The 19,523-nt window shown below is 45.9% G+C and overlaps 1 protein-coding gene across 2 annotated transcripts in view; it reads right to left on the bottom strand.

Moving 5' to 3' along the window:
* RFTN1 (raftlin, lipid raft linker 1) overlaps positions 1–19,523 on the bottom strand; it is a 208,680-nt gene that overhangs the window by 40,703 nt on the left and 148,454 nt on the right. For both annotated transcript variants that reach the window (XM_047875543.1, XM_047875542.1), the window contains exons 6-7: positions 15,858–16,061; positions 4,489–4,604 (exon numbers count right to left, since the gene is read on the bottom strand). In XM_047875543.1, coding sequence (XP_047731499.1) covers positions 4,489–4,604; positions 15,858–16,061 — 320 coding nt within the window. The remainder of the gene's footprint in view (positions 1–4,488; positions 4,605–15,857; positions 16,062–19,523) is intronic.

Genomic DNA, 19,523 nt, shown 5'->3' with positions numbered 1-19,523 from the left:
CAAGGGCACCCGATGGTGTCCATAAGCAGTGATGGGCTCCCAGGCTGAAGGACATGCAACCTCAGAATGAAAAAAGAGGGTCCCTGTCTCTCTGTCTTTCCGTCTCTCATCCATATGACCTATTCATCTCTGTAGTTTCCCCCTTTCTTTCCAAGAAGGACCCTTTCTGCTCACACTCTAAATTGTAAACTCAAAGAAAGTAAACAAAATACCCATGACAGATGCTGTGCGGACGGGCTTTCATACTACTCAAAACTGCCACAGGTTTCCAACTGAGAAACACGCAATGCGTTTGGCTCCACACTTTTTCCCTTGCCCAACCTCTGCTGTGCTTTCAGAGCAAGAGCAAGGCAACCGGGAGAGGATCTTTCTAGCCGATGACACCAGGGGGCCAATAAAAGAAAGTACTATTTCCCTACGATATGCCAAGAGCTACACTCACAACTTTCGAATATATCATTTTTTAAATTCTCAACTTGGAGAGGCTGACAGTGTTCCCACTCATACAGCTGAAAGATGGAAAAACAAAGAGGGGGTACACTCAGTCACTCGGCTGGGAATAAGACAGCCAGGATGCATTCCCAGACCAGACTCCAGAATCTACCTTCTCTTTCCAACATGCTGCGGTGTTTGCAGAGCTGTGAAGAGTTAGGTAGGTTTTCTCATGAAAGCGTCCACGTGTGCACGTGCACATGGGGACAGGGAAGCCGGGAAGATGTGGCTCGACTGGAATGGCACGTGTGTACTGCGAGCTGAGGATACTAATGTGCGCAGGAGGCAGAAAAGGAACAGGGCAGTCCCAACTATGAGCAAAGAGAACAAGCTGGTCAGCAGTGTTTTGTGGCCAGAGCCCAGGAGTTTATGGGCTGGCCTGGAAGGGGAGAGGTTGCCAGAAAGGCAGGGTCAACCACAAGCCAAGAGGGATCTGCCCAGGGCTTGAACAGGAAAGACCCTTCCCAGAGGCCAAAAGGGTGAAGAGAGGAAGCAGGTGGGTCTCAAGGGTGAAAGGTGAGGCTGCTGGACAAAGGCCCACACACCTGGAGGGGCCAGCAGAAGGGGGGCCGTCAGTGGGGGGAGGGGGGACTTCTGACACATCCTCTTCAAAGAGCTGAGCTGTGGGTTCTGCCCTGGACTGGACACTGCTGGGCCATGCTGGGTGGGACACAGTGTATCCATGTGGTTCTGCTAAGGCAGGGATTCCCAAAGTGGGCTTGAAAAGGAACCTCTGTGAGGAGGGCCTGGATACCTGTGTGTTTAAAAGCTCTTGAGGGATTCACGCTTCATTCTGAGAAGTGTATGTGTACCTAACGCTGAACCAAAAGGCCTGCAATCCAATTCAGGAAGCATTTACTGGAAGCCTTAGAGAACAAAGATGAACGTGCCCACGCCGAGAAACTCGCAGTAGGGAAGGAAAGTGGATAAAGAAATCATAGTGATCATAATAGGAGCTGACAGACTTATGCACAGAGAATTACGGAAACACAAAGGAAGAGTCTTTCACTCTGAAGGAGTCTGAAGGGCTTCCTGAAGGAGGCGACCTATGAGCTGACCTAAAGTCTGCCAATACAGCCGCAAAGAGGAAGAGAAACCCATATGCCCAGGGGTACAGTCTGTCCAGAAGAGATCTCCCCTCCTTTAGTCCTCAAGAGATGGCACTCAGAAGCTGACGCTGCTAAAATGGACGGGGGTCTGTTTCTACTGTGGGGAATTTGGGAATGCTCCAAAGGCACCAGAGAAAAGAGTGAGACTGAAGACTTGTGCGGGGGGAGAACTGGCTGAACACCTACATCAAAACCATTAATTCACTTGTCACTATCAGGAAAATTAAGAAAATGTGTTTCTGCCCAACTGGATGCCAGCCACACCTGCCTATCATAATGTCAACATGTGATGGAATAAAGGCCTATCTAGTGATGTGCTGGTAAATGCTTACAACTGGCTCTCTGAGCCGGGGTGGGGGTGGGAGGGTGGAATCCTAATTTCTAGGCTTTGCCAGTTTTCATGGTGAGGTACTTCCACAAACACAATTTCAAGCTACTAATGACTGAATCCGTCACTGAATACGGAGTTGGAAAGAGAGGCACAGAACCGGCTTCGCAAGCTGGTGCACACCACTGGGCCCACTGTGGGTCTTAAAACCCTATGCCATTTCCCAGGATCTCTGGAGAAAAGCCACAGCATTCCTGAAGTGTGTGCGTGTGTGCGTGTGTGCGTGCACGTGTGCATGTGCGTGTGTCCGTGAGGGAGAGAAGGGGACGAGGGACAATGACGACATGACCCAACACTAATAACACCAAATAGATTAATGCACAAAAATAGGAGGTCGAGAGAAAAAAGTTCAAACATCTGAGAAAGAAATAAAATTAACAAATCAACCTAATGGAAACCAATCTGCACAGCCAGGAAAGCTTTCTGAATAAATGTTCATCTTTCCTGATCTAGCCTCTTAACCCATAAAATTGACCTCTTCTAATTAAAAAGACAATCGTGTCCTTATTTTAGTTTGTAACCTTAACTTCCTCCCACAAACATTTTAGATAGGATGCATTCACTCCAGTTGCTCATCAAGGTCACAGTTAATTTCAAAGGCTGAAGAAAGACAAGCCACTGGGGTACTTTTCCTATCACAACTTTCATCAACCAACACACAACCACAGACATCTGGTGAGAGCGGCATCTATCCTGTTCTTTTAGACACTGGCTCTTAAAACCGTGAATCAGGATCTCCCTTGTGAAAAAGGATTGCTGAGGCCCATCCCCAGAGTTTCTAATTCAGTCCATCCGGGGTGGGATCCAACAATCTGCATTTATAGCAACTTCCCAGGTGACGCCAATGCTGCTGGTCCTAGGAGCACACTTTGAGACTTTGGATCAAAACCATCAAACCACCTTTCTTGAGGAAACCGCGGTGCCCTCCCTTAACAGCCATTTTAATGTGCTGATGGCAAGAGATGTTGCACACGTCCCGTGACCCGTCAATCACTTCCACACATGCACTTGTTTTTGGTGCAGCCACATGTGGCTTGCTGTGAAGGCTAAGTGTGACAGAGCAAACAGAGTTACTGAGTGTTAAAGCCTGTGGGCTGTTTTAATAGGGTCCTTAAGATCCTCAATTGGCACCCTTGTTATTTCATCTTTCATCTGACCACATGAGGTGGGCTGGATGAACAGCATGGCCCCATCTTAAATTCAGAATGTTTAGGGACCCGAGGCGGGGTGTGTGTGTGTGTGGGGGGAGGGGAACATGAGACCAAGGTCAGGCAGGGGGAGCTGGCAGAGCCTGATGGCAAACCAGGTCATGACCCGATTCCTTACTTTCCTTTAGGGCTCCTGGCCCCTCATCTAACTGGGCCCTGGATGCTGTGTTTTTGGAATTCCAATTTCTGATTGATTAGTACAGTTTTCCATTGCACTCTGTCCCCTTCCTGGCAAGCAGTTACTGCACATCACTGCCCAGATGCAGGCATGCCCGCTCAGAACTGCTGCCGGCGTAGAGGACAGGGGACAGACCGCTGGGGTGCCCACCGCCCTCCAGCAACTAGGTGAGGGCGTCGCCTGCCATCAGGCTGCAGAGGGCACAGCCAGAGGGCACAAAGATGTGGCAAGCACCCACTGTCTGGTGGGTCCCGGCACCCCATGCCCCTCACAAAGAGCTGAACCCACACCTGTCTTACTCTGGCACAGAGAGCCCGGTTTGGCAAGGGCCCTCCGAGCGATGCTAACCCTGTGTTTTTCCAGGGCCTCCTCAAGAAATCCTTTCAGAAATCAGTCCCGCATGTTTAAACAGCTTGCCCGTTTACACCCAAGATGCTGGATGGACAAGAGATGAGTCTGAGAAGCCCACCCTTCTACAGTGCCCTCAAAGTACACACCGGCGAATCTCAGAAAGAAATCAGGTCTTCGAATGTCCCAGTGGGACGTGGCTGAAGGAATTACTCTGCCCACAGCAGTTTGGTGGCTTCAAGGGTCAACATCTCTCAAGGACATCCTTCAGCATTTATTGCATAACCTTGGGCCAGGGACCTAACCTCAGTTTCCTCATCTGTGAAATAGGGGCAGTCATGTACTTGCCTCATGGGCTTTTTGTCAAAGACTGAGTGCGTATGCACCAATTTCTTCCAAGGATACTTGGCAGAGGGAGGCATAAGGTCTAACACCAACAATCATGTTGCTCTCATTCCGGTGGACACAGACTGTATGTTGGCCTCACGTATGTCACTTGGAGTTTCCAGTGATATGCAAATGAATGAAAGAAGAACCTCTTTCCACCCAATGGTCCAGCACGCACACTATTTTTCCTACAGAAAGGGAAAGTGGGGCCCATGCCCCAACTGGAGGGCACAGAAGCATTTGAAAGGGGCCTTGTAGGTCTACCCAGGTCAAACTGCCTTTCAGAGGAAAGCCACAGCAGACACGGTCAGACCCAGCAAGCGGATAAAACAATCATTGTCCAAACAAAGGAAGCACCACTGCCAATCTCACACTTACTTCCAGGACTGTCCATTGTTCGACAACAATAGCATCATAGCCCTGCATGGTTTTGCTATCTTCTGTGGAAACAGCTTCAAAGATGAATACTCCATCTGTCAGGCTGTGTAAGGAATCTGTGGAAAAAGAAAAGAGGCGGGGGGAGTTCTGTAAACCGTCTGTGGCAGAAGCCTTACAAGCAGCAAAAATTTTCACTGCATTCATTAATAATCCCAATCAGAACATCTTTTCAGCATGTTAATTAAAGAAGGCACACACAGCCATAGAGTCTAGCCCCATCAGAATGAATGAGACTAATTTACCTCGCAGTTCTGAATAATATCCTTGATTTTATGAGCCCAAATTTCATTGTTAGCAATCACCATTTGATTTCACGCGTTTACCTTCTTTTTCACGCTCCAACGTCAGGATGCACTGGGGAGAACTTATTCAGGGTAAAACACAGTCATTTAGAGACAGTTTTTAGAAGAAAACTATATTTAGGTGGAAGGTTTTTTTAAAGGGGGGCTAGATATAACACAGCAGATCTGAGTTTGTCGGATGCACTCTAGATGCGCTGATTCTTGGAAGTTCTCATGATGTGGACAGCTGTACAGATGACGCTTTAGCTCTTGTCAAGAGGCAGAATTTGAGGGAAAGGGGAATTTTCCCAAATGATTTACCACTGAAAATGTTTCCTTGGGCATTGCTCTGGTCAGTGTGCCAGGTTCTGAGTTCTATATGATTCAATAAACGTACGTTAAACATATAACAGGATTCAAGAAGGATTCATTGTCTTAGGCAGTGAGAGTATAAAGAAAATTACAACAGAGTCCCCGCCACAGCAGAAGACATTAAGGGAGGTGTTTTCTGCCGCTCCTCCTTTTTTTAATATGGCTTTTAAATGCCCTAAATTCATTTAGAGAAGAGACTGTGGGAAAGAGGACTAGACAGAGAAGCAGGTGGTTTGGATCCATGCTCTATCATGGAAAGTGACGTGACCCCTTTCAGGGACTTGGTCTCTCATCTGTGACATGGGAACGTGTACACAGAATCACTCCTGGTCCCTGGATTCTAATCTACAAATCAATCACACCATTAGGTACTGAATTGTGTCCTCCCCCCATCCAAATTCATACGTGAAGCATTAACTTCCAAAGTGACAGTATTTGGAGGTAGGGCCTTTAGGGAATTAACTAAGGTTAAATGAGGTCATAAGGGTGGGTCCTAATCTGGTAAGACTGATGTCCTTACCAGGAAAACACCAGAGGGACCCCCCTCCCCTCTCCCTGCACAGAGGCAATGCCAGATGAAGAAGAGAGAAGGTGGCTGTCTGCAGGTTAGGAAAAGAAGCCTCAAGCAGAAACTGAATTTGCCAGCACCTTAACCACGGACGACATCTAGCCTCCTCAACTCTGAGAAAATAAACGTCTATTATTTAAGCTATCCAGCCTGTGGTAATTTGTTATGGCAATTCACATTAAAACTATCTTTAGTGATATACTATTTTTATTTTAGAAGGATAATTCACATAATAATATGATTTTTTTTTAACAGAAAGGGAGATAAATTCAGAAAGTCCTTTGTATTACATTGGAGTTCAGGAACTGTCAGCATTTCCCAGAAGCCACAAAGAAAAAGACGGACAGATGTAAACACTTAACAAATATTTAGCTTCTGTCTTCCACTAGACCTCATAAAGACAATTGAAAGGCCATTAAATGAGAAAATTGTTTGCAACAACAAAAATAAATAAATAAATGGCTAAGCTTAAGATTTTTTATACGTGTATAAAAAGCTTATGGTGGTTAAGGGAATTTTAACTGTACAATCTTTTAGGAGAGCAATTTCACAAGGTCTAAAGAGCCTGAAACAAAAAAGTCCATCTTCTTTGACCCAGAAATTCTACCTCGTTCAGCCTATTCTAAGGAAATAACCACTAAAGCCATCAAATATTTATCTACCAGCATGACTTATAAATTCCTTAAAAACATAAACAATCTAAATGCTCAACAATTCAAATATTCAACCATAGAAAAGTAGTCGAATAAGTTAGGAGACTTCCATATAATTAAATACTATGTGGCTACAAAAAAATTATGGGAATGTAATGATTCAGAAACATTCCTTAGAGACAATGTTATAAAGAAGAAAAAAAAAAACAGGATACAAGCCTGCGGTATGAGCTGTATGTGAATTTTTTTTATGTTAAGAAGGGTTAGACAAACTTTAAGGAAATACATAAAATCTAGCAGCACTTATGATTGGTGGGATTAGGTATAATTTGAATTTCTTCTTATCCTTTTCTACAAGATTAATGCAAGAGTTAACACAAGCATCATACAAACAGACAACACAGATGAAAATGAATTTTCTTTTTCTCTCCTCTACATGGCTCTTGAAGGCAGAGCTAGAATCAAAAAGTTTTAGGAACTATGGGGAGAAAATGTGAGTACAATATAAACAGAAAGTACCTTCCTTAGAGTAGTCTAAAAAATGGAAGGTAAAACCTCAGAAGAGTGAGTACTGTGTTCCTGGAAGCATTTAAGCTTATACTGAAAACACTTCTAGCTGCTCACTCATTCATTCCAGTGCCTACCTAGCATCTATTTTGTGCCAGGTACTCCTGTGGTCATCGGAGATCTTTCAGGCAGCAAGACGTATGAAGTCTCTGCCCCATGGAGCTTACCTTGTAGTGTGGGGAGGGAGACAGTGACATAATGTTAGAGGTGATAAATGCTATAAAAATATCAAGTGGGCTAAGGGGAGAGAGTGCAGGTGGAGGCAGTGGTTGGGTATTTTTCAAAACGGGTCTCCTCATTTTGAGTAGAGATATGTACTTAACCATGCAAGGAAGGCTTTTGGATCTTCAGGGTTTGAGAGTTAGGTAGAGGATACAGCTGGAGTAGGGATGCACAGTGAATGAGGGGTAGCCAAGGACCACAAGAGCAGTGGAATCAGGAGAGAAGAAAGTCAAGACTAAGATGATGGGTGGGGAGACCAGCCAACTAGGCGCTTATCCATGTGACTTGTTTGGCCAATGGGATATTAGCAGGTATGATGCAACAAGGGCTTGGCAAGCCCTTGTGGTTAAACTTAACCTCTTCTATCTCTGCCACCACTTTGAGAGGACATGCCCCAGCTGCCCAAGAGCAGCTCAGCTTAGATCAGCTGACCCACACACCTGAGAGTGAGCCCAGCTGAGACCAGCAGAACTGCCTCATGGAGTTGCTCCAGCCAACCCACCAATGTGTGAGAATAGTACTGTTTTTAGCCAATGACTCTGGGGGGGCTTGTTACACAGCAGTACTGTGGCAATAGCTGACTAATACAACATCCAACCTAAACCTAAGAAATATGAGACTGGTGTACTTTGGTTGGCTTGGGGATATTCTTGATTATTCCAGAATGATAGAGAGGCGTGACCAGCTCAATGACTCACAGCCGTGAGACCAATTCCTGGAGCACAGCAGCCTTGTCCAATATGACGAGATAATACTCCATTTTAAGTGAGATCAATCTAAGTTCATCAACACCATGCTCCAGTTTCTTATTAGTTTCCTAAACTGAGAGTGTGTTATCAAACAGCCTTAGCAAAAGTACTAAGGTTGCCTCTCTCATCTGCTCTGCTAAAAAGTTTTCCCCAAGTATTTATTCGCTGCCCTCCTAAGAAACGTTTTACAGAGATAACCAGCGAAGAACAGGGCTTCTCTTTAAACCACATTGTAGGTATTTGGGGCCTCAGGACAAGATGAACCATAGTAAAGCTCACTTTTAAAGTTCTGAAGAACAAAGATCCAGCTGGAGCTCCTGCCACAGTAGGAATACCCTATAGAACCACTTTGAGTAAAGCTTTCCCAAGTCCTGACCTGGGGATGCTTGAGACCAGAATACATTCAATGATTCCCTCAGGATTAGACCAATACAGCACAAATCCCCACAAGACTCCTACCAAAATATGTTATCTCCAATCTCCAAAGTCTTTACGTACAAATCTCAATGGAAAATCTCCAAGACCTTAAATTGTGCCTATCTTTGCTTTAAGTAATAGAGTACCTAATTTGGCATAAATATTACGATGGCATTTAGCCTGCCAACAGTACCGTGCAGTGGAGCTGAGGTCCAGAAGAGGGAATGAGACACCATAGTCCATCCAGACCATCCCAGCCACTGCCTGGCTTTCTCTGCTTCCTCCCTGGTCACAGGCCTGGGAGGAGGGCTGTGTGGTCAGTGGGGAGATGTATGGCCAGACTTGGGGTGTGAAATAGGAATAAACCAGGTCCTTATTTACCAGCTGCCTCAGCCACCGTCTGCCTTCTAGCCCCTCAGCCCACTGCTCTGCTATTCTGAATCCGGAGTGCTGATTCACCTACTAACTACAAAGCAAGTTCGGAATGGCTGTCAAAATTTGATCATCTGTAACAGCAAAAAAGCCAATGAACCACGGAGAGCAGACAGCTGGGCTTTTAAAGAACCCCTTGTTTTGACGGCCTCGTCCACTCCGCGTCTTCTCATTACCTTCCTGGCTCAGCCTTGCTGTGATGCACACCGAGCTGGGTATAAATAGGTCTTTCTTACAGTGAAGGCTCCCAATGTAAAAGGTTAAATCACCCTACATCTATGGAAAACACTCCATTATCACTGCATTTTTTATTAAAGTAAAGATGCTTCCCTACTGTGCACAGAGAGCTATTTGCCCCAGTACTGTATAAATATTTGATGCCAGTCTTTTGGCAAAAGGCCACCTTAACATTCCAAGCTTATGATTTTATAAAAAGGAGGTGTGAAAAGGGGATTCGCCCCATTATTCCAAGAGGTAAATTCTGGGAGGGCAACTGTTCTTTCCCTGCAGCCTCTGAGACCTAGCAAACTAAGCTTCAGGCTTATCCTCGGTGCTGTTCCCCAAAGTCCAGCTGGAAATGTGCACACCATGACGAGTGGTCAACGTATGTGGTCTAATTACGGGAGATGAAAAAAGAAAAAGTCACCGTTCTCCTTTTAACAAGCTAGATTGGACTAAACCATCCCCACTGAGGTAGCTGGCCTAACAGATTTCCTTGAGTCTCTGAGAGCCCCTTCTCCCCATCAGAGGCTACATGGTGCTCACAGCACCCCGTATGTGCCAGGAATGGCACGTCCCAAATGTATAACCATAACTGCACATGTGACTGCTGTCACGATGACCTATGACCCCACCATAAATGTAATCGCCGTTTAACCAATCCTGGCTAATGGTGCCATGTTGCTCCCCGATCATACCGTGCCTAATTGACTGATATTATCAGAAGAGTGAGCAGGTCTACTGCCTTCTCCTTCCTGAGCATTCACAGCTGCTGTTAGCCTGCCTTCACTCCTGCATTCTAACTTTGAAGTGGTGAGTGACCTAGAGGAGGTACAACCCATCTTCAGTTGCAGCAAGGTGAACCTGCAAGTTCGGAGCCATTTAACCAACCAGACGGGGAAGAAACGTTCTGATTGGGTGTTTGCTGGATGTGAGGCACATGCCCAGGCACAGTTCATAGTTTCTCCCTGAATCCCTCCCCCACATCTGCAAGACTAATCATTCCTTCTTAGTAGGTGAGAAAATGGAGGTCTCAGAAGTTAAATCACGTGTCCATGTTCAAAGGGAATGCAAGGGGCAAAAGAGATCAAAAGTATGATTTGTTCGATTCCAAAGCCTGTGCCCTTTCAGTAACTAACAGGTATTTACTGACCTAGCACTCTGTGTGCTGGGTGCTGGGGCTCCAGCTAGTGGTGGCGATGAACATCTCAAGATTCCCAGCCTGACCACTACACCATCCTCCATGTCTGGTGTTTTGGGTGCCATCCCAGGGATGTCACAGTGAGACTGGCCTTAGGGCTTCAGTTTGGGGCCAAATCTATGCAGACGCCATGCTTTCCTAGATGGGACAAAAAACACACTTGGAAGCGGAGTAGTTGTATCTATCGACCTAAAGGAGAGTATATAGCAATGAGAAGAAATGATCTGCAATTACATGTAAAACTGTGGATGGATCTCACAAATACAATGAGTGAAAGAAGCCCAACACAAGAAGGGCGTTCATTCACATACTCCATTCATATGAAGTTTACAACTAATCTATGGTGTTTCAAGTTGGGACTGTGGTCATCCCCTGGGAACCAGGGACTATGAGGGGCATGAGGGGGGCTTTGATGGGGCTGGTACATTCTGTTTCTTGATCTGGTGCTGGTTACAGAGACGTGCTCACCTTGTGAAAATCTTCTGGGCTATATCCTCATAACGTGCATAGTTTTCTCGATATGTGCTATACTCCAATAAAAAAGTCATTTGAAGATGTGCTATGAATATAAGGGAAAATGCATCTATGGCATAAGGGAACTCTACCCCCACATTAGTAAGTGGCTCCTCTGAAACAGAGGCCATATCTGTAATCAGTAGGCCAAACATTCCCAGGCAGTGGCTGCTGGAAGCACCTGGGATTGCCTCATCTCTCTTCCTTTCCATTCCGCCTACACCTAGCTCTTCAATTCCCCGGGTTCCTGTGATACACGCCCATATACCGGCTTTTCCCCTCATTGCTATCGGCACTACCGAGCGTCGTCCAGAAACCTGCATTAGTCACCTTCTGTATACAGCACACGGTGTACAAACACTGGGGTGCTAAGAAGTACAGATGCAGAACCTGCCCGAGGGTTTGTAGTCTCTACGTGAATGTAGTATGTGTATTCTACTTGAAACAGGTACACTTTGAACTTGTGTATTTTGCAAATATAAAGTAATTTAGGTTATGCTGGGCATCAAAAATGATGATATAAATACTGAATGTTATTTGGATTTACATGTGGCTGGGGTATCAGGGACAGTCCCAATGAGGACAATCTATCAAAAGGATAGGAATGGAGGAACATGTAGGTATAATGTGTCTCCTGATGAGATGCAACTTTAAAACCCAACAGCATCTAGAATGTACTGTGGTCGCAGTGCTTAATTTATCAAGGCCTTAGAACTAAATTCCAGTGTACAGGATACAGAGGCTAGAGAAATTAGGTAAATGACATCACAAGGCACCGACCACAGACAAATAATGCAGGACATTCAGCAGTGTACGAGGCTGGGTTTATTTCAAAGAGCGAGGCTTATAAAAAAGGACTCTTTTAGGTAAAACTTGAGAAGTGAGGATATGGTCACCATATGCAGTGCACAATGCTGGACTGGATTCTGGTTCAGACCATCAGACCACTTGCTGCCAAGGACATTTTTGAAACAAATGAAAACATGTTTCATTTTTTTAAAATTTCTTTTGAGAGAGAGAGAGAGAGAGAGCGCAGGGGAGGGGCAGAGAGAGAAGGAGACAGAGGATCCCAAGGAGGCTCCATGCTGTCAGTGCAGAGCCCAATGTGGGGCTCGAGCTCACAAACCATGAGCCAAAATCAAGAGTCAGACACTTAACCGAATGAGCCACCCAGGCACCCCCAACTGAAAACATTTGAATGTGGGATGGATAAAGATGATACTGCCAGGGGTGTAAGGACTGTGGGGCTAGGAGAGGGTGAGGGGAGGGCCAGGGGAGCAGGAGAAGGAGAGCCAGCACAGGGCCAAGGGAGGGAAAAGGGAGGTGGGAACAAGGATAGGGCAGGGGCGGAAAAAACGACAAGGCCAGCCAGGGGACAGAGGGAAGACCAGGGCAGGCAAGGAGAGCTGATGGTGGCAGCCGTAGCATCGATGGCCAGTGATAGCAGCAGGTACTCTGCAGGCCTGAAGGCCCTTGGTGAGAAATCAGGCTCCTGCGTGGGTCTTTAGAGGGTGGGCACCCAGCTCCACCTTGCCCTTACCTTGGACTCCTGTACCTACCCAACTCCTCACCAATGGCAGAAAGATTCCCCTCCCGGCCTCTCCCATCTGCTGGCAACACAGACTCTAGCTTTTGCCTCATCAGGTAGCATTTCTGTGTGCCTGTCTGCCCTGCTGTCTGACCCACCCCTGGATGCAGCCACACAGGTGGCTGGCAGTCCAGGCCCTGCTACTTTCTAAGGGTGACTCTGAAGCTCCCCTCCCTTCTCAAGGGTCACCCAAGGCCTCACTGGGAGCCTGAACCTCTTGCCAACACAGCCACCTCTTTTACCCCCTCCTCACATCCATTTTCCCTAGCCTGACCCTTCTTTCTTCCTACTGCTTTCTTGCCACTTACTAGCTGGCAACCTTGGCAATGACTTAACCACTCTGTGCCTCGGTTTCCACAGCCGTATCACAGGGATAACGATGGTATCTACTTTACTGAGTTGTGGGGATTAGATGAGTTGCTGTGTTTGAACTGCTCAGACCAGCACCAACCCATAGTAACTGCTATGAGACCATCAGCATCATTATGCTTCTCTTTTATCTGTGCCTCTGCTTGCCAGGGCCCAAGGGCACAGCCACCCCAGCTGAAGACACCTGGTCCTTCTAAGGCTTAATAAAAGTTCCAGAGGAGGAGCTCTGGAGACTCAGCAGAAGCCCAAACTTGAGGACCGTTAAAGTCTTTCCATGTCCCCGAGGGGTAAAGGCTTGAAAACAGGAGCTGGAGTCTTAACTGAACGATTCAAGCTAAAACATCACCCTGTTTATGGGACAAAGTTCTCACGAGTTTTATGACTCTGTGGAAAATATTTCAGAGTATAAATATCCATTTAAGAATCAGGACTGGTGTTTTTCCAGGTGGCAAACAGCTTAAAGATGTGCTTCTAGCTCTGCCAGGTTTACTTGTAAGGACACTAATTATCTTATTAGAAACAGGTTCCTTTTTATAATTATGATTAACTTGCCTTTTTTTTTTTTTTAATTCTGGGAAAAGAGCATATGTATATTTCATCCCTGCCCAACGGAAACCTTGGGCTTTTCCAGAGCAGAAACACCCTGGCCACTGAGCATTACTCCCAAGTCACATTCCCCCCACATCGAACCAGACAGGGCGAAATTGCATTTGAAGTTTGAGTGGGTTTAAATAAATTTTGTTCTGAGAATTTTGCAGCCATCCCCGAGACTGAGACGTGCAGCTGTGGCCGAGCCGTAGACATGTCATAGGCTTGGGGCTCGGCTTCCACAGTTGCACTTGCCAGGGGAAATTTCATGTTCTGTCTTCAAGGCAGGAAGGCAGGATTTACTGCAGCTAAAGCCAAGGGAGGATATAACAGCATTTCCAACACTCAAGTCAAATCTGAAGAAAAAACTGTATGAATTCTCTGTGCTTTTGGACTCAAGGTCAGAGAATGGGGTAGGAAGAAGGAATAGGAAATTATCTTGATTGCCAAAGCCATAATGGCCCAAAAGTTCACATGGCATTGTGAACTTTCAAGGTGTCCTCTCTTGGGGCTCAGCTTGCCCCAGACATGCTGGGCAGTAGGACCAGAGAAAACTTCCCTTTTGATACCCTAATTCTCTAAAGTGGGGCTGCCTGTGTAGCTGTTACCTTCAGTGCTTTCCTGAACATTTTTAAGACGTTAGTATAACTGGGGCACCTGGGTGGCTCAGTCGGGTAATCATCTGACTGTTGATTTCAGCTCAGCTCATGATCTCACAGTTCGTGAGTTCGAGCCCCAACAGGCTGTCTGCTGTCAGCATAGAGCCTGCTTTGGATCCTCTGTCCCCCTCTCTCTCTGCCCCTCCCCTACTTGCTCTCTCTCTCTCTCTCAAAAATAAATAAACATGAAAAAAAAAGATGTTAGTGTAACTAACTATAGGCTTCCCAGGGTTAAGGATGTATGGCCAGAGAGACCCTAAGACAAGATAAAAAGTGTGGCTGCCACAACCCAAGATGGGTGATGGGGTGTCCTTACAGGAAGCAGGAAGCAAAGGGCTCCTCTCTGGACTCCTCTAATACCAATGAATCAATCAGGGCTGTAAATATCTGCCCCAAGTAGATGCAACTCGTGTTTTATGGTGAATCTCAAAACAGACCATGATGTTCTCTGGCTTCCGGGACCTCTGCAAGTATGCAGGGCCTCCTCAGGGAGAGGGAGGTTTCCAACCTTGCCGCCAGAGAACTAAATGGACTCTTCATTGGTTGTATTCATGAAATGTATACTCTAGAACTGCATAATATACTACTAGCCCCTAAGCATATATAGTGATTTAAATTTAAATTAATAAAAATCAAATAAATTTTTAAATTCAGGTCCTCAGTCATCCTAGCCACATTTCAAGCAGTCAATAGCCAGGTGTGAGTCGTGGCTACCGTACTGGACAGCACGGATAGAGAACATTCCCATCATCACAGAAAGTTCTGCTGGATGGTGCCGCGTGACACGTATTCTTAATGAGCCAACCACCTTTCTTAGGTCATTCGTCCATTCTACGAATGGTTGCGACCCCTTACACTATCCAATGTCTGCTGCTACTGTATTAACACATTAGCATTAGATATTGATATTTAGACAGGAACAAGGGACACACATCCAAATTAAGACCCGGCTGTTCTGTACAAAGTTCTATGACTTCCAGATGATTTAAAGTATGTACATTCAGAACTAATATTGATGTCTCTAGTTCTAAAGATGTTTGCTGGCATTTCAAGGATCGAATCCAAACTCCGTTCCTGACTCTGCTAATTCTTGGAGAGAGAACTGCTCAACAGCCAAGACGGCGGTGTCAAAGCCCCCTGCCAGGTTTTGCTGGGATCAACAAATTTGGTGTTGTGTTGCACTTAGAAATCCTGCTGACTGGCAGCCTTCAGGATCTTTACGTGCTGGCATGTTAGCCCCACTCCCCAAACCGCCTCCCGGCTTTGACACACCCTAGTCACTCAACCTGCTGTCGTGTTAACCCCAAACCCTTTCTCCACTTGACGTGTTTCTCCATCGTGGGCAGAATTTCTGCCTTAGGAGGGCAGCCATCAGTAGGGCTGTACACCATGTTATCTCCCTCAGAGACAACGCCTTACTGGGGAGGGGGTACCGGGGACTGTGAGACCCAGAAACAGTGTGTATCTCTACAGAGCTTACAGAAACTAGGCAGTTCAATTCATTTCTCAGTGGTTAATTCCAAGGTGCTGCTACTGCTACTTCAAACGGTAATAGTGTCTACAAACAATTTGCACTTTTGGAGCGGCAGGATCCCAGGGGGTAATTAGCAAATGGGGAATAATCTTTTTAAAAGTCTTTACAAGCAACATAGATTGAGGCCACCATCAAAAACAGAACCCCTTTGTTTTCTCTGTCGTGCTAGAAGATACCTGGCCGACTGACTCCTAGAGAGGTTTAGGGAGCACAGGTGGTGGTTTCTGTGGAAAATTCCTCAAGGTGTTAATTAGAAATCAAACGCAGTATGTTCATCAGCTGCGGGGCTTTCTGAATGGGGCAGGCTCTAAAGATGGTCTAAGATGAAAAGAGAAGCAGAGTTCATGAGGGCTGCCCAAGGTTTGTAACTTCCATACCATTGACCATGCCAAGGTAGAAGACTGCATTCACCAGCATGCCTCCTTTCCGGAAGTGGTCACTCATGTGCTCCAACCAGTTGGCATCCAAACCGCTCACCGTCTGGCCATTCTTGGAGACCCGGAGAGGAATAGTGACCGGATAGTATTGTCGGCACTTCTGATGGCTCTTCGGCTTGTTGAAAAGGGCGAGGATCTCCATCTCTGTTGGGATTTGTAAAGAAGGTGGGAGAGAAGAGGTCAAAGAGTGATAAAAACCTGCCTCATCGAGTGTAGTAAATCTCTTAGGAGCCTGAAGAAATGATATCAAAGGCAAACTTTCTGTTAGGTTGCACTATTGCCAAATAATAAAACCTGATTTCAGGTACTAAGTTAGGGAGCCTTGAAAGTGACATGGAAGTCAAAGGTTGAGCTTCCAATGGCGGGCGGGTGGCACATGGGTTTTGAATCTGGCGTGTAATGAATAGCTGTTATCTGGGATCAATGTGTATAGTCAGGTGTTTGTAAGGACATGGTAGACATTTCTAGGAATCCATACAAAGGTGTTTTGGAAGAAAAAAGTAGACGTATTTGGGTAAGAGCTATTCTTTTTTATAAAAAAAAAAAGGTGAATATACAGAGGCACATAAAAATAAAAATACTACTCTAATTCCAGGAACCTTGTATACCCTTGAACTCACTATTTATAAACAGCAGGGGTGTTTCCTGGGGCCGAACCCATAATACTTAATCAAGTACATCGAAAATACACCACTGATATGTAAAAATAAATATGTTCCCGTAAATGAGGGTTCCTGCCTGGAGTGGTAGGTAGGTGGCACTGGGAGTGGGGCTCTGAGCTTTCCCTTTCCTTCATTTATAGCTCAGTTCTTCAAAAATCAATACTCACTAGCACCCAGAAGCTGACCCGCGCCAGCTGTACGTGCTGCTGGGCCATGAGTGAACAGTATCAGCCTCAAGGAGCAAATACCTGGAATTTCAATCTGAGTCTTGAAGGTCTTTTTCTGTGTTACTCATTTAGTCAAGCAATCAGAGTTTACCCAGCTTAAAAAGCTTTGCTAACACAGGCTAGTCAGGAATAGGCTTTGGTTTCCAAAAATATCTATTGGAATAATAAGAAAATCCCCACCCTTCTTTCAGAGAAATATTTTAAAGGTCATAAACAATGGTTGACATTAGCAACAAGGACAAAGTATGCTCATGCTCCCCTCAGGAGAGACCTGGCCTAGACCCACGTTCTGGGACCCTGTATCCCCTACTTAAGTACTTCACAATTTTGCAGTGTCCAAACACTTGCTGAATTATTCTTCGTTTAAACAGAATTGCTTTCCTTTATTTAAATAAATGAATTTAAAAAGGAAACTTTGTTTCATGACCATAAGGGAAACAACTACCACTTGCTATAAACAGAAGGGAATGATGAGGCACATTAACACCAAATATGTCCATCCACACAACATCTAAAATTATCCCACACAGGTACTGTATTCCGGGCAAAGGAAGTCTTTTACAGCTCCATCTGAGCAAACATCAGCAGCGATCTCTGGGGAGCAGTGCCAGGCCATGACACTTTGTCATCAGCAAGAGTTAAGCTACCAGGGGGGCCATTTCTATCCATCGGATAGAAAGAAAGAAAGAAAGAAAGAAAGAAAGAAAGAAAGAAAGAAAGAAAGAAAGAAAGAAAGAAAGAAAGAAAGAGAAAGGTGCCCATCTTCAAAGATGGCCACCTGGATTTTAAACAACCAAATCTGGCCTATTTATTATTTCCACCCCAATTTACCTTTCTCAGTCCATTTGCCTGACTCCAGCCAGTAAATGCTTTCCCACAAGAAATTAGGGCTTGGTGTACAGAGGTGGTAATCAGACTATTTCATGACTTTGAAATACACACTTGAGGAATGGAGTCATGCAAAGAAAGGTCTGCCATGGAGGGAAATCAAGCATTGGACTGGAGCTGGCGGGGACAGGATGTGAACTACACGATCAGGCATTTTCCAGTCCAAGGTGCTAGGTGTCCAAATAAAAGCCACACCTACTGAGGACAAGAGGATAAGCAATGCTTTAGTGAATCCCTGACTTCACCCGGATTTCTCCCAAAGCAGACCCTGTAAGTTTTTGAGTGCCAGCAGTTTATTTGGGAAGTGATCCCTGGAAATCCCTCCCAGAGAGGGAGGAGGGGTAGGAAATAGGGAAGAGAGGAAAGCCAGGGAAGGGTGCATTACTGAGCAGGTTACTGCTACAGCCATTGGGGCTCACTTAACTGCACAGAACATCCCTCCGATTGCCTTGCCACGGGGCAAGGAAGCCTGGGCATTTATCTTCAGGGATTGAGGCTACTCCTGAGGTATGAATTCCCTGGGGCAGTGGCCTGCCGGGGCCTGTTCCCATTCCAGACAACGCCTTTAGGCAGAGGCTAAGAAAGCTGTCCTCAGGTGACCCAAGGTGGACCAGAGCACCAGTCACCATAATCTGCTATAGTCAAGCACGAATACATATAGATCAAAAAGAAAAAGAAACCACAACCTCTATATGGAAGAGGTGAGTAGAGAATTTGACAGTGGCCCAAGTCCAAAAATACATGACAACACTTGATCAACCAGAAGAATTCCCCACTTGCATGGTAAGACAGAAACACAACTTTCCCAAATGCGTAAAGAAACAGAAAAAGGGGAAGGCCAAAAGGGGAAGGGAGGGTGCTGGGTGTGAGGTGAAGGAAAGACAGACTGCCCGACGGACGAGGTAGACAGTGCAGTGCTGACAGAGCCCCAGCTCTCACATCAGGATCCTCCCCAGGGAGGAGGGCCAAAGCCAGAGACAGAAATAAATTTTTCAGGAAGGAAACGCTGCTGGAATCAAGAGCCTCCAAAAGATTAGTAGTGGTGAAATATTGGGAGAAACCTGATTTCAGATGTGTAACCCTTTAGTTAACTCCCCTGTCCTGCTGTATCCTTGGCCATGGTCCTCTTTCTCATTACTTACATGGAAACCGGCCAAGAGAAACTGTCCCCAAATGATGCCTTTTGATGTTTTAATATTCTGATTCTCCAACACACATCATCACATGAGCAAGCACCGAGAGTTCCAAAAAGAAGTCCCAAGTTTGTTTAAATTTTCTCAGCTGCTCTGTGACTCTGCCATGACCCCAGCTGGAAGATTTTTCCAGACATGGGACAGAAAGTCCCAAAGGAGGGGGGAAGGCATTGTTTCTGAGAATGTTCTGAGAACAGCCGAAGAATTGGACTGGCAGAGCACCCAAGGAGAATCAAGACTGTCTTGCTTGTATTTTTTAATCTTCTGGTCTTTCTCTTTCTCCCTGACACGGGGGGCTTTGCCTTGTGCCATTTGGATCCCCTCTGTCCAGAAAAGTCCCTGTAATATGATAGGGGATGCAGGTATGTTGCTGGATTGACCTAAGCCAGAAAGTGTAGTAAGCTAGGGGAGGAGAAGGGGGCGCTGGGCTTACTGGGTGCTGCCAGCCTGATAGCCAGACCCACGAAGGCCTTGCTAAGCTCCTCAGGAGCAGGGAAGAAGGAAATTGATGCCCAGTTCTGAGGCCCAGGCCAGGCAGTTGGGATTCAGGCACAGGATGGAAGTCTGTGGTCTGTCTGCAGAGAGACAGGCTCCAGAGAGCCTGTGACTGGCAGGTAGCAGGCAGGCTGGTTGGGT

This window comes from Prionailurus viverrinus, chromosome C2 (assembly GCF_022837055.1).
Source record: "Prionailurus viverrinus isolate Anna chromosome C2, UM_Priviv_1.0, whole genome shotgun sequence".
Taxonomy (NCBI): domain Eukaryota; kingdom Metazoa; phylum Chordata; class Mammalia; order Carnivora; family Felidae; genus Prionailurus; species Prionailurus viverrinus.
Note: the sequence above shows the minus strand (reverse complement) of the source record. Positions and strands in the feature narration are given on the sequence as shown.